Source organism: Sycon ciliatum, chromosome 4, assembly GCF_964019385.1.
Source record: "Sycon ciliatum chromosome 4, ocSycCili1.1, whole genome shotgun sequence".
NCBI lineage: Eukaryota > Metazoa > Porifera > Calcarea > Leucosolenida > Sycettidae > Sycon > Sycon ciliatum.
In genome coordinates, this window is record NC_088646.1 from 24,994,430 (window position 1) to 25,008,613 (window position 14,184).

Sequence of the window (14,184 nt, forward strand, 5' to 3'; positions counted from 1 at the left end):
TGCACTGCTGCAGTGATCCTACGTAAGTCGTTGCATGCAGTGTTGTTGATCCGATGCGACCAGCATGCAGCAGCGATACGTGCTGGCTGCTGGGCTGCATGGCCAGCGCATGGTGCCGCTAGACGTGCGACCGGATTTCCATGTCCACGGCAGTACGAGTACCAAGAGTCCATAACCCAAGAGTATGCAACTGTGATTATGGGTGCATGCGTGCGTGGCGCGCTGCCTTCATTACGTAACTTGCCTTCATCACGCTCTGAAAGCATGCATTCAAACTCTCAATTTCTCGCACGAGCCCATCCGTTTTTGCTCGATTCGTTCCAGTACCTACACAATCTCTGAATTCTGGCGCGTGAACTCCAGTTCCGTACGAAAGTTCATTTCAAACTAGAGGGAAAGTGCGGTGTTTGATTTTCCGCAGCGCAGTGCGCGGACTGCAGCTGAATGATGTAATGAAGGCAGCGCGCCGCGCGGTTGGTCCATAGAAAAGAGATCACAGTTGCATACTCTTGGGTTATGGACTCTTGCTAGTACCGGTACGATCGTAGTCTAGTACTAGTCACTACTAGGTCTACCGCAATGACGTACGTTTTTTTGGGTATGACTCCCTTATATTAAAGGGGAAGTTAAGGCAAAAATTAAAATTTCACCAGTTGTAGTCTTCGGGGTGCTGAGTCGAATGGTCGTGGTCCGAGGAAGCTGAGACGATCCCTTCCTACTTGAATCCCAATCGAACTCGCGCACTTCCACCGAAACTGGGTGACTGCGCCCTACTAGATGGGGATTTGTATGCAAAATGTCACTAAAAGCGCCATTTCGTTCTTATAAAAGCACGGATGACCGCGATTGCCCCATATGTTGTAGTCTTTGGGACGCTGAGTCGACTGGTTTTGGTCCGAAAAGGCTGCGATGCAGCGTTCCTCCTTTATTCCCAATCGAACATGGTTGAACAAGTGGTCACGTGCTCCTGGGTGCCCAAATCACCTGGTCAGTGGTCACCACGCCAGCAGGTGACAACTTTCACACCAAGGTTCAACTCGGGTTCAACTCGAGTGACAGGACTGCACCCAAAAAAGGTCAAACAGGCTAGTAAGTTGTACCCTGCAGGCACGGTGACCAGGTGACTGGTGTACGCAGGAGCACGTGACCGCTTGTTCAACCATGTTCGATTGGGAATAAAGGAGGAACGCCGCATCGCAGCCTTTTCGGACCAAAACCAGTCGACTCAGCGTCCAAAAGACTACAACATATGGGCCAATCGCGGTCATCCGTGCTTTTATAAGAACGAAATGGCGCTTTTAGTGACATTTTGCATACAAATCCCCATCTAGTAGGGCGCAGTCACCCAGTTTCGGTGGAAGTGCGCGAGTTCGATTGGGATTCAAGTAGGAAGGGAGCGTCTCAGCTTCCTCGGACCACGACCATTCGACTCAGCACCCCGAAGACTACAACTGGTGAAATTTTAATTTTTGCCTTAACTTCCCCTTTAAGTTATATCAAGACTCTAAGACTATGGGAGCTTTATACTCTTGCCCACATGCATAGCAGATCTACAAATCAATGTGCGGATACTGGGATACAATAATAATAATAATTATGTAGTGTAGGGGAGTGGTAGAAATCTCCCGGTGTGGGGGGGGGGGGGGAGGGGATCTCGGACCAAAAAGTCACACACTACCCTTGAGCAAAACAGCTCCATGTATGGAACCCTACACGGCTGAGAGCATGCCTGATCCAAGACAACGCTGAAATAACTACATGTACACAAGCCCCCTCCCACACACACACAGATTTATTACAAAAATTAATGCATACTCACGGAAAGGTCAATGAATATACAAAATGGTATGCATGTACGAGTACAGTCACCACCCTGAGCTGCAAGGCCAACTGGAAGCCACATGACACCACCTTCACCCAGTCTGTGCTGCCATGGCTGGCAAAGTCAAAGTGACTGGATAATGGATATACACATAGGGGCACCAGCACCGTCTAATAAGACCGCGCATTGCCGAGTGACCGATGATTGTACCGGTGATCATTCAGTATTCACTAGCGGAGGGTGTTGAATAGGGAAAACACAGTACAGATCGAAGGTAGTTTTAGTATTTCACTTGGGTCACGATGTTTAAAGCACATAGAGCGGAGGAGTAAGTCGGATAAAATTAAATAAGATGAGTTAACGAGTCTGTTTATGCAGGGCGATTGGGTCTAGGTGCTCAAAATTAATTGCCTGGCCAATCAGTCTAAAATTAATATGAAGCCCTTGCAAACATAGTCTACTGGAAATAGTCAGTTAGGCAATAATTATAGTTTTCAAGTGAAAACTATAATTTTCAAGTGAAACTTAAAACAAACATTCCCTGATAAGAACCGAGACGCAGGGAAGGAGATGCAACTGAAGAATAGTCATAACTATGAGTAGATTCTCAGTTTCTGTCCCACTGCACACTCTGCGGTCCAGCGCTGTAATATTACAATAGTACCTGTAAGATCCCTACACCTGCACTGATTACATGTAACGTCACATGTACACCATCATTGCTGGCTATCATGATGTGCTCAATTTCAGTGCAGCGTTCTGAGTGTTCATCCCGCACGATACAAGTACATTTGTGCAGTTCCAGTACAATCAGAAATCAATCTCTCATTTCAGATCCGTGACCTCCTAACTTTGATCCAAACCAGTCCTGCGGGCACCAATCACGTACGGTTACCATGGTTACTAGAAGAAACTGAAAGCCAGCAAGTAATTCTGTACAATGGCCGGCAGGGGAAGTTGACGCACGTGTTGCTCGGATAGCCTCATATCTTTGCGGAGTGTTGTGCGGCACATGTCCTGCAGGCTGGGCACCACGTACATGTGGTTCAGCGGCTTGATCAGAAATGGACGGACGCCGCGCCGGTGGTGCTGGTCCCGCGTCAGTGCCTGCGCCCAGGCTATGAGGTCTGGAATGGTGGATTGCATGGTGCCCCAGGCAATCTCGTCCGGCGTGGGATGCCGCGGCAGCTCTGCTGGGTTGTAGAACGTATAGCCTGCCTGATTGTCAAACATGTTGATAGGGAAATGCTCCACTTGCCCGTTGACAACGGCGGACACAGAATACAAATGGTGCAGGTTGGATGAGTCATGTACCAGGAATGTACCCTCGGATTTGTCCGTCAGAACTTCAACAGCCGTGTCTTCATTAATAGGTCCCCAGTAGTAACCGCACTTGTTCAGTGCCAGCATATCCAGCCATAGCTTGCTGGGCTGGTTTTCCACAGGCTCTTCTTCGCCAGGCAGAGGAGGAACAAAGGCAGGAATGTCCACTGTTGCCTGCTGCTGTCCCGGGGTACCATCACCCAAAGTGCCGGCTTCCCCCGTGTCCTGCTCGTTGTCAGCTTCTTCTGGACCGTCCAGGTACAGGCGGGCGGGCAGCGCCGGTGGCAATTCTTCTCCATTTGCTAACAAGGTTGCTTCATCGCTGCTTTGCTGTCTCATTTCATTGGCAGAGGCGCTCCGACCCGCATCAGCTCTGTCATGTTGAAACAGTTGGTCGCTGGATTTCACTCGCCGACTGCCAGGTTCTTCTGTGTGCATGACGAATGCTATACCAGTTCCGAACTCCTGCGGCATAACCAGTACATTCTCCAGAGACTTGGAGACGCGCAGAGGCTTTTTCAGCGGCGGCATCTGCCTCGTGGCACCACCATTCACGTTGCCACTGTCCCGACGATCCTGTTCATTTGCAAAGTGTATTTGTGGGTGAGAAGAATGATGACGAACGCGACGGGCTAGTCGATATAGGAGAGTCGGTTTAGACTGCTTACTAGAATTTTGCTCTCCGCCAGAAGAGATATTCTGGGATTCAGGGGAGGCCCTAGCACTAGTAGATCCTGCATCCTCGAGTCGCACTCGATCATACGGAACTTCAGCTGCTCCCACAGACTGCTGCCCGTACCTGATCTCAGTGAGTCTCACCTGCGCGTACGGGGCCCCGTCCAGCCTCACCTGGTCATACGGAGCTTCGACCCCCGCCAGCGTACCGTCACTGGCTGCAGCGATTGGCTCCACATACCGCTGAATCGTTGCAGCAGGCTCGCTGGCGCTACTGCTTTCTCCTCTAGTTGCAAAAGGTAGGCAGCGAGGAGAGTCGAAGAGTCGTCGATGTCCATGACCAGAACGACGATGGGCTTCACTCTCTGAAGAGTCTCTCGACATGGCTACAAGGCGCTCCATCTCCAGTCACAATGCCAAATTCTTCTATTGCTATATAAATAAAGTATAATAATTCGTTCGCGGAGTAAAGCTACATGTACTTGGTCCACGGTCCACGCCTGGCTACTATCGATAGGATAATAAAAAAGAACTGAGTTCAACGTCCGGCTCACTATTACTACTATCTACTAGGATGTGGTCGTGCACGCGTGGTGTCTGCCGATCAAAGAGAAAACATGTTTACAATCCCAGGTCTCAGCAACGATACTTGTAATGAGCCCGCTAGAAATCTATGGCGCACGCTACTAGATCAACCTAAAACTACTCACCACGAAGACTAACGTGTACGTACAAAGAAAAGGAAAGCAAACTGACAGTACTCGACTGCAGCAACAATGAGCTTTTCAATCAATCGAATAATATTTTTCTCTTTGGCCTGCATCGATCTCCCACTGCACTCCATCTCGCGCGGAATGAATTCCGTCACGCTGACTGGGTGCGCTGCATCTGGCACTCAACGTCATCACTGACATCAGGTCATTGTAATTATTTTGTAGTGTCTTCGAAGCTTCTGGCCTGCACTGACTTGAATGATGTACTGTCACTGAGTCTGTCTGTAGATCTACCCAAAAGGCAAAACTGGCAAAACTGCAAAACTAACTATTACATGTACTAGTAATAGTATTACTAGTATTACTTGCCAAAAGGGCCAAAGCCAAACTGCAAACAGTAAGCCATGATTGGTAAACTGCCAAAGGGCCGACTACCGGTGCACCATGCATTGCATTCATGTCTCTTTGACGTTTTTGTGTCTTGCAGCAGCAGCACTCACTGACTCAGTACAGCTTGCACCAGTTGTAGATCTACATGACTGCACTACAGTCAGTACAAACAGACAGTAGACCAGATTCATGCGACCAAGGCCGGAGCTGATCTGGGTCGTCACCGTGCACCGGCGCCATCCATTAGTCATAGGCTAGGCATCAATCGATTGTGCCCAGCAGAGACTTTCTGAGTAGTCTACATAGCGCTATCACAAAAATAATTATCACTCTCTAGCTCTTAGTATTGACTCCCATTGATTTTCACTATACCCTAAGCAGTCAAATATTCCTGCTTATACCTCACTCCATATACCCTTACAGTCTTAGGCATGCTCTCCCTTAGTGGTGTATATGTATATACATGTAACAAGGGACCTCGTGTATATCGAGAAATATAGACCAGTATAAAAACCGAGGCGAAGCCGAGGTTTTTATACTGGTCTATATTTCTCGATATACACGAGGTCCCTTGTTATAATATATTTATACCTCTCCATGCGCAAGCTCAAGAGCAAAAAGGAGTGAATATAGCTTTCTTTCCCTAAAAAGGAGTGAATATAGCGTTAGAGAGAAAGCTATATACACTCCTTTTTAGAGAAAGAAAGCTCCTCAGTGGTTTTTTTCTGATGGTTTTCCTCAGTGGTGTACATGTATATACCTCCTTAGTGGTGTATATACCTCCTTAGTGGTGTATATTGAACAGTGTATATGGAAATTTATAAACTTCATGGGAGATCTGGTATATGAGTGTGGGTGTATATGGAGTGAGGTATAGGCCTTGGCGGATAATGCTCGAAAAGGTGGCAGATTCTGCTTTTTTTGCACCGAAATTGGCAGAACCATACAAACCTTATGGCGGGCAATTCCTCGAATTCTGCTCCATTTCTTTATCCACATACCAAACATGCATGAAACTTACCAGAAAAAGTACCGAATTCTGCCAATTTTTCTGCCGGCATTATCCGCCAAGCCCTAGTGAGGTACATGTATAAATCTCCTTATGCGGACCTTTCATACAAACTTCCAGTCAACTAATGTTACTTGCCCATCATGCTGGGCATATAAACCTCATACCTCATACAAACCCCATACAAACCCCATATAGACCGCCACCATAGAAACAGGAAGAAGTTGACTGTCAGTTTGTATGAAGGTCAGCATAAGTATAATACATCCCACTAGTACGCTTGTACGTGAAATATAAGTAAAAAGTAAATTATCGTATCCGTTCCCGAAGGGAACTCACGACAGCCGCTAACACCCGATAAACCCTGCGAAATATAAACCATCATACAAACCTCGGCTTCGCCTCGGTTTGTATGTAGGTTTATATTTCACGTACAAGCGTACTGTTGGGTTGTATTACATGTATATACTTATATTTGACTGCTCTATTGGGTTGCGCAGTTGAACGGTGCCTAGTTCAGCATGGTCACTATATGAGTAGGTGATCATGGTGATGGTGCAACGGTTGTGCAATTATAAAACCGGGATTCATGAGATTTTTGTTCTGGAATTGAAATACGGACTGTTTGCCGTGATACATCTATAATAAATTGACTTCGTACTTGGTCAGTATAGGAAATAATAACCTCGTAAAAGACCTCGGCTTCGCCTCGTTCTTTTACTCGGCTTTTATTTCCTATTGACCTCGTCCTCAGTCAATATTAGATACATATTTAAAAATAATTATTCTGTGTTATACTGTCACTTATACAGTAAAACCTGGTTTAAGCGACCACCCCACGCCGGTGCAAGCAAAAGCGGTGGTATTTAGAACCAGGTCCCACAGTGTCTGTGTAGAACTGTCGGTGCATGGAATAATGGTCGTTAGGAGCAGGTGGTCGCCCCAGAGGTCGCTGACACCAGGTTTTACTGTAGATCAGCTACGTAAACCATGTAATGGCCACGGGCATGGTGGCAATGGTAGACCACGAGTTGATGATCTGAACTGAAGTCAGAGAATGTTGTCGTGGTGCGGGGTCTGCAGGGTCACAATCATCAATATTGCAATGTACAGTCACGGTATTCGGGCAAATATTATTGTGAGGAGTCGATATCCACACTAGACCTAACTCACTATTACGAGTCTTACAAGTTTACACTCAGTGTCGCTCTGTGCTGTACTTCGAGGAGGGAGCTGTTTTTTTTCTATTTACAATCACGCACAGCCTGGAACTCCAGACATGTACTGCGGCTTTTTCGACCTCCTTACTTAGCTAGGTCTCAGGTCATGACTCTCATCAGCAGCTGGGCACAGAGTGACTGCATGCCCGATCCGGTGGGTATGTCCATGATGCCTGCGGCACAACCACATACTGTACGATACTGCAGTCTGCAGCGCTTATTGGAGACGGTATACCAATACGACCCAAATGCGAGCTTTATTAATGAACTTATTAACATTGATACCGGGGCAAGCCACATTGTGCTGGCTCTTACAAACTCGCTATACTTCATGGCACTGAGCTCCCCGCCTGTCACAACAAAGTGACAATCAGCCAGACCAGGATCAGCCCCACACTCAAGGCACAACTGCAACAGTCACTACATTGGCATCTTTATTCTGTTATTGTTATACTGTACTGATGCAGGGTATGTTGCGAATACGTAATTAATAAAATCAAAAACCATGCACCCCATAGCAGAGATTCAAATATCAAGCAAATAAAGCTATGGTTACGACAACCATGGATACAGAGGCGGGAGGTACAAAAAAGGACATGTAATCCAGAAAAAAACAGTCACCACGCCACTTTATTGAGCTGCTTTTCAGATTGAACTAATATTGATGTTCGGACAAAGACCTAACATGGATATCTCACCGGGAGATACCCATTCATCCCGTGCAAAAAAAATTAAAAACAGTGGTGGCAAATACTGCAGGCGACCAACAAGCACCGTGCACGGGCATCACTATGGCCCAGTATGTGCAAACACAAGGTGAATACTGCACTCTACAGTGCTGCATGTACATGTACGTCACCAAGATAGGAGAGGTCCATTGTGCATGGCAAGAGCCAGCAGCGCACCAAACTTAGCACGAATGCCAGTGTCAGTGCATGGATGAATGGCAGGCTGCAGGTAATTATTGGTTCTCAAGAGGATCACACACAGTGCCCTATCATGTACATGTACAACGTAAATGTTTGGTATGAGAACAATTCAGTTACAGTCAAGGACGGGTGCAGGGCAGATTGTGCCATTGTGTCCCATTGTAGATGAAGCGCAAGTCTGGCTAAAGCTATAATTATAGCGAACCATAATAAAACGTTAACAAAGCCATGATAGGCATTACTCCATGTAGTGACTAGACAGTTTGGATATGATGCCTATGCAGACACACACACACACACACACACACACACACACACACACACTGTGACCAACACTATACTGGAATTCCTATGACTGACCAGTATTCACACATGTTCACCAATAAATGTCCTGCATTACTGTACGTAGAGTTATATAGAGATCTAGTGCTTAGTTTTACGAAGAAAAACACAATGGCTTGGGTGACTCACGACATCAATGGCCGACTATCTGAAAACGATGTGTCGTCTTCGTCCTCCTCATCAGGCACCGTGGCTGTGTTGGCAGCGGGGCTCTGAATGGAGCTGTACGGCGGCGGGGTCGGGAAGTTCTCAACACCACCGGCGCTGTCACCTGGATTTCCCGGTCCTATTGGCAGTGGTGGAGGTGATCCATGTACTGAGGAACCAGCGTAATGCACGAACACTGCATAGGTCACATGACAAGAAAGCAGTATCAATAGCTGTATGTAAGCAAAGACAGCCAGCATTCATGGGACCAAAAATTAATACTACAGAGAAAATCAGTTTTCTTATTGTCCACAAACCCCAAACTCCAAAAACGGTCCCTTCACTGCGATTAAAATTAAAATTTACATTATGCCAAATCATGCTTGGGCCTGGCCCATTATCAGGGTAATGAAAAATCTTTTTTTGGAACGTTGAAGCTCCATTGTAGCCCTGTCATCTTTTCACTAAACCTCCAACCCGTACCACATGAACAGTCCAGGGCTCCAACACATACAACAATTGTTTCCAAATTTACACCCAGGAGGACCCTTTACATTTTAGAGGTTTGGTGGAAAAAAGAAAATCCTAAGTTACCGGCTCATCGTAGCGGTAAGTCCCATGAGCATGACAGAGTGATCAGAATGAGCTCAGAATGAATGTGTAACTAGTTTTGGCCGATCAGAGATAAGAGGTAATAGTGGATCCCAAGTAAAGCAGCCCCACAGGCCAACATACGTATCATCTCCCGGGATATGACGGATAGACATTGCTCTATGCTTGTGTGTGTGTGTGTGTGTGTGTGTGTGTGTGTGTGTGTGTGTGTTTAGTTTTTAGTGCCACAACAAAGCTTCTTCATCTCTTACATGCACACTGTTAGCATCCAAGTATAGCAAAGACTGATTACCTGGAGGGGTATTACGTGGATTGAGGCCGGCCTCATCGAGCAAGGTTTGCGGTGGCTGCGGCGACCTGCTGCGTTCCGACTCGTCGTACGATGGCGGTGCAACGATGCCGGCACTCGGCACCCCCACCGACTGATGGCAATGCTGATGCTCGTTGGCGACAAGCACACGTACGGTGCGGCCCCGGCCGCCGATAGCTTGCTGGTCAGCACGCACGCTCTGTTGCGACACGAGCGACCGCGTCCGGTACACAGTGACGCGGCTGCGGTCCGGGCGCCGCCTGCCATACACCTGGCAGCAGAAGCGGATCATCATTGCTAGCAGTGCTACACCGAAGAAGATGAACCTGAAGAGCAACAGAAGCACAGCCGGTCATTGGGTATTGCTGAGCAGCAGTGGGTCAGAGTCATCTCTAGTCTTTTCACTATTTTCGAAATACTTTCAGGACCTTGACGTGTCGTGCATGCTCCTGCAAGGTCTGTGCACAAATGACGTGTCGTGTTTGCGTGCGCAGCTCGTAGTGTCAGGGCTGCACGGGGCCCCGGGGATACAATGCGTATAGATTGAAGCCAACTTCACTGGCAAACAGGCATACAAAAACGCAGGAAACATGTACTCGAAGTAATGGTATCTGAGGCCGGCACTTCATGGGACAGGCTGAGCAGTACATCGTACATGATCTGTATAATGTCACCTGTATCATGTGATCTGTATCATGTGATCTGTGATACATCTTAGCAAGGTGCATGCAATCCGTATGGACTTGTTTGCGTGCCAATGTCTGTGCCGATTGAAAATGTCCGCGTATCAATGAGGTGTACATCTTCTCCGGGGTATGAACTAGTCTACGCGAGTTTCACTGTGCGGTGCTTACAGTATACAAAAAATATAACCAGCACTGATCGAGGACATACAGTGCAGTGCTAGCCTAGAGGTGACTGAGTATACGTACTAGTATATTATTACCGTAATGATCTGACTGAGAAAGAGCTACCAATACCATATACCATTCAACAATTCTTTGTTCCAACGTGTGACCTGTTTCTACATTCTTGGACGTATTTTCAGGGCTGCGGCGGCCATTCCGGAGGTCTGGCAACTGCCGGACCAATGTTCGGGCAAAAAAAAGAAAGAAAAAAGGTCAAGAGGCGTCTGCACAGGATAGGACTTGGAGTGGCGACTCGAGTGCATATAATCAGTTCGAGAAAATGGTGGTTGAAGAAGAAGAGTGCTGTTGATTTAGATGCAGTCGTAGTTGTCAGTGGTGGATGTACGGAGCCAAATTGCACGTTCTTCTCTACAGAGGATGATGCAGCTAGATGAGCTCTGAATGCTTTGGCGTACAAAGTAGAAAGTCCTTTCCCTTGGGAAAAGAAAAGTTGGATCTAAAGGGGATGAGAAGAGTTTTCAAGTGGACTTGTGTAAGTACTGTCCGGTACATTGTACAATAGACTTCATTACAACGTCAACTAGGATGCAGTGTTTTGTTTTGTTTGTAAACAATGTGATCATCAAAAAATTCCTTGCAGTTATGACACGAGGGCTCGTTTTTCTTACCAAAGAATGTACCTACTCTTACTGGAAAGAGGGAATGTCGGGGTTTTGTTAACATGCATTTGGCTAGCGATTGCCAAGGCTCAATATAGGAAGTGCCTGCTCTACAAAGTGCGAAGCATGGCGCAATTGATGCGTACATGATGTGCGTACTGACGTTTTCTAGACGGTTTGGGCCCGGGCTGCATAATATTATATAAGCACATCTGTGTCGTTCCCTCAAACTAGTCAAGATAAGCACATTTACTATGTATGGCATATGATGCCAGTATTTGTGTGTGCTTGTGACAGTGGCGGTGATGGTGTATGTGTGTGTGTGTGGGGGGGTTGAGGTTGGATCTTGCCGGACCCACCAGAATGGGACTGCTATACCATAAGCGCTACGCCTACGGGCCTGATTTTCAAATTCGAAATCATGTAATCCAACAATCAGAAGTCGACGCTCACCAGGGAGCATGAGTATTAGCTATAGGCATGATTACCCCCTCCCCTGGTTCTCTGGTTCTCTGGTTCTCTGGTTCTTGTCAGAGGCCTTGTAGTGACACCAGTTAAATCGTAGTTTGACGTGTGCAAGTAAGCGGCAAATTTGCTACTCCCTGTTGCAACTGCGCACCAATCAATATTACCTACGCCGACTGCACAAGTACAGCAGGTATCGGTTATAGCGTGGGTGTTTGAAAAACGACATTTGATTCTTATTGCCGATATTTCTTACACACGATAAATCACGTGTGACATTATCATTATGCACGTGTGACATATCATATGCACGCACGTTTGGCATGTGGACACGTACACATGATACACGGATCAATCAGACTCGCGGTCGTGCTAGGCGACTGTGGAGCAGCGGATACGAGAGAAGTCGGAAGAAAGAGTCCGACTGGACAGAAAAAGTGATTCTCCAATGCTCCCTTGGACATAACTCTCTTTTTGTGTTGAATATTATTGTATTGAGTATGCACAGAGCACAGATTGTATTACTACAGGCGATACACTTTGCGCTAATCTGGCATATGTTGCCACACAACATCCATTCTTAGGGCCGATATTTTCTACTATGCGATAATACTGCTTGTAAGAATAATTATACACATAAAATATGTGTTATGATTATGAAAAAATGAGTGTTCATTCTTGTAAGCAGTATATTCTTGTATACGACCACACTATAACCGATACGCACTGTACATGTACTGATGGAAAGCATAATGTTCATGGCCACCACATTTCATAAACGATGAAAACCAGTCCGATACATGGTCACCACTACTAGTGTTAAATCTTGTATATGGTTCCTCGATCGAGTTTCCTCTCAAAAAAGTATGAGGTAATCTGCAATTATGTAACGTGGTTGTAAACTTTCTATTAATTTTTCTATTAATTTTTCTCTTCTTTCCGGGGACCATAATGTGCCAACTGTTCTTATGAAGTTGAAGTTTGGTCTTCTGTGGTGCCCTCGCCAAAAATCTGGCCTGGTCGATCGTGTCTAAAGGTGCAACATGTCATCCTCCTACAAGGGTGTTTTTGAGGCCATGAACTGCATGTAAGTAGGTGGACTAGTATGTAGCATTGAGTAAAGTAACGGTCTACACCCAGGAATGTCACTCAGTCGCAGGCCTGCTAAAACGTAAAAGGGATTGGCAAGGTACAGGTGCATGCACCAGTTCTCCGGCTGTTGTAAAGTCAAACGGCATTTGAATCGACCACATCTCGGCTACATAGGTGAAACGAATACTGGAAGTTGTGCTAATTAAATTCGTCTCACTGCAATCGCCCTCTTACGAAGCTCATCAGAATACATAATCATCGTGAAACGTTCTATCGAAACAAGACCGAGTCAAGAGTGGCATGGGCGAATGCCTGGGTGACCAACAGCTACGAAAAGAGAGAACAATGGGATTCATTGGCTATCCTTGCTCCTCGACTATAGTCGCTGTTGAATACTGCTGATAAACGAATGGGTATGTCGAATACAAAAGACATTTCCAAACCACGTATCTCCACCATGAGTTCGTAACTTAGACTTAGACTTAGAGGCTTACCATTTTGTAACATTGCTTTATCGATTTTAGGGGCATACACATGGTGACTGACCTGGGGGACGTCAGCATTCACATAACTTTACTAGTATTAAGTATTATTTCAACCAATTCCTACGAATTGGGATCATTTCAACAGACCTTGCATGACGCCAATATTTGGTCAGCTGAAGCCTCGGTAGGATAGCTCGAGACGGTCAAAAAAGAAATTTCAGGTTGGCCTAGCTCGGCAGACCCGCGAGGAGTGCATAATTTACTCAATTTGTTACAATCATAATGAAAAATGTTACATGCAGATCAAAGTGTGACATGTCGACAATAACCAAAACATTCATCCATCAAAGAAGCAGAATACCGATTTTGAACTGAAAGGCGTTGTGACTTACCCTCCATAGTAATACGAGTAAGCCATTGCGCAGTACTAGCCTCTGTTGTTCTGGCGATACTTCCTTCTTTTCTATGTTGTTGCATCTGTGCGGGGCTTTACAACCGGTTGAGCCGTTCGCAATGCAAAGGCCAAACGCATGCACCTGACTCCTGAGCTCGCTGCGGCCTATCGCTAGCTCGGCAGACCTTGCCCTCCTCCCTGAACGAGGCGATGATCGCAGTACTCTGATCTGTGCTCAGCCGAAACACTGAGCAGTACTGTTATTACTCTTGCCTTTTGGTATGATCACTATCAATGCTATTGCTATGTCCCGAGATCAGCTACCCCGTGACTTCGCGAGAATAATTACACGATCATTTTCGAAACTACCGCAGGGCCGAGGATGCGGAAGGTAACACTACAACACTAGATCGATGACAGTCGACTAGTCGACACAGTCACTGGCTGCATATGCATCGCCATCACTCATCAGCCTGTGTGACATGAGCTGTGCAGTTGCACTTAGCTGTGTAGATTACACCTACTGTGACTCAGCCATGCGCTACCGGTGCACCACTGGCACTGGTCCACTGCCAAAGCATCACTGACACTCGACTACGCTCGACATAACAACAGGGCATAGTAATAATTATACTTTTATAGCTATCAAACTCATAATTATATGTAATCCGGGCCAAGTAGTTTTTGTAGTTATTTCAATATTGTTAGTGCCACAGGCACTGAGTGGA

At 46.4% G+C, this 14,184-nt stretch overlaps 1 protein-coding gene across 1 annotated transcript; it reads right to left on the reverse strand.

Moving 5' to 3' along the window:
• Nucleotides 1-7,573: 7,573 nt before the first annotated feature.
• Nucleotides 7,574-13,809, reverse strand: LOC135815231 (uncharacterized). The gene is made up of 3 exons (XM_065328500.1): nucleotides 13,455-13,809; nucleotides 9,475-9,818; nucleotides 7,574-8,766 (listed from the first exon to the last, which is right to left on the reverse strand). Exons 1-3 carry the CDS (start codon nucleotides 13,478-13,480, stop codon nucleotides 8,549-8,551), a joined length of 588 nt encoding a protein of 195 aa, XP_065184572.1. The 5' UTR covers nucleotides 13,481-13,809; the 3' UTR covers nucleotides 7,574-8,548.
• Nucleotides 13,810-14,184: the final 375 nt, after the last annotated feature.

What these genes read in the sequence shown, in the direction of transcription:
- LOC135815231 (XM_065328500.1), bottom strand. Translation starts at nt 13,480, where the DNA reads ATGGCTTACTCGTATTACTATGGAGG. An exon ending in TACTCGTATTACTATGGAGG is followed by an intron (nt 9,819 to 13,454) that starts GTAAGTCACAAC and finishes GTTGCTCTTCAG; the next exon opens with GTTCATCTTCTTCGGTGTAG. An exon ending in TCCACGTAATACCCCTCCAG is followed by an intron (nt 8,767 to 9,474) that starts GTAATCAGTCTT and finishes TGACCTATGCAG; the next exon opens with TGTTCGTGCATTACGCTGGT.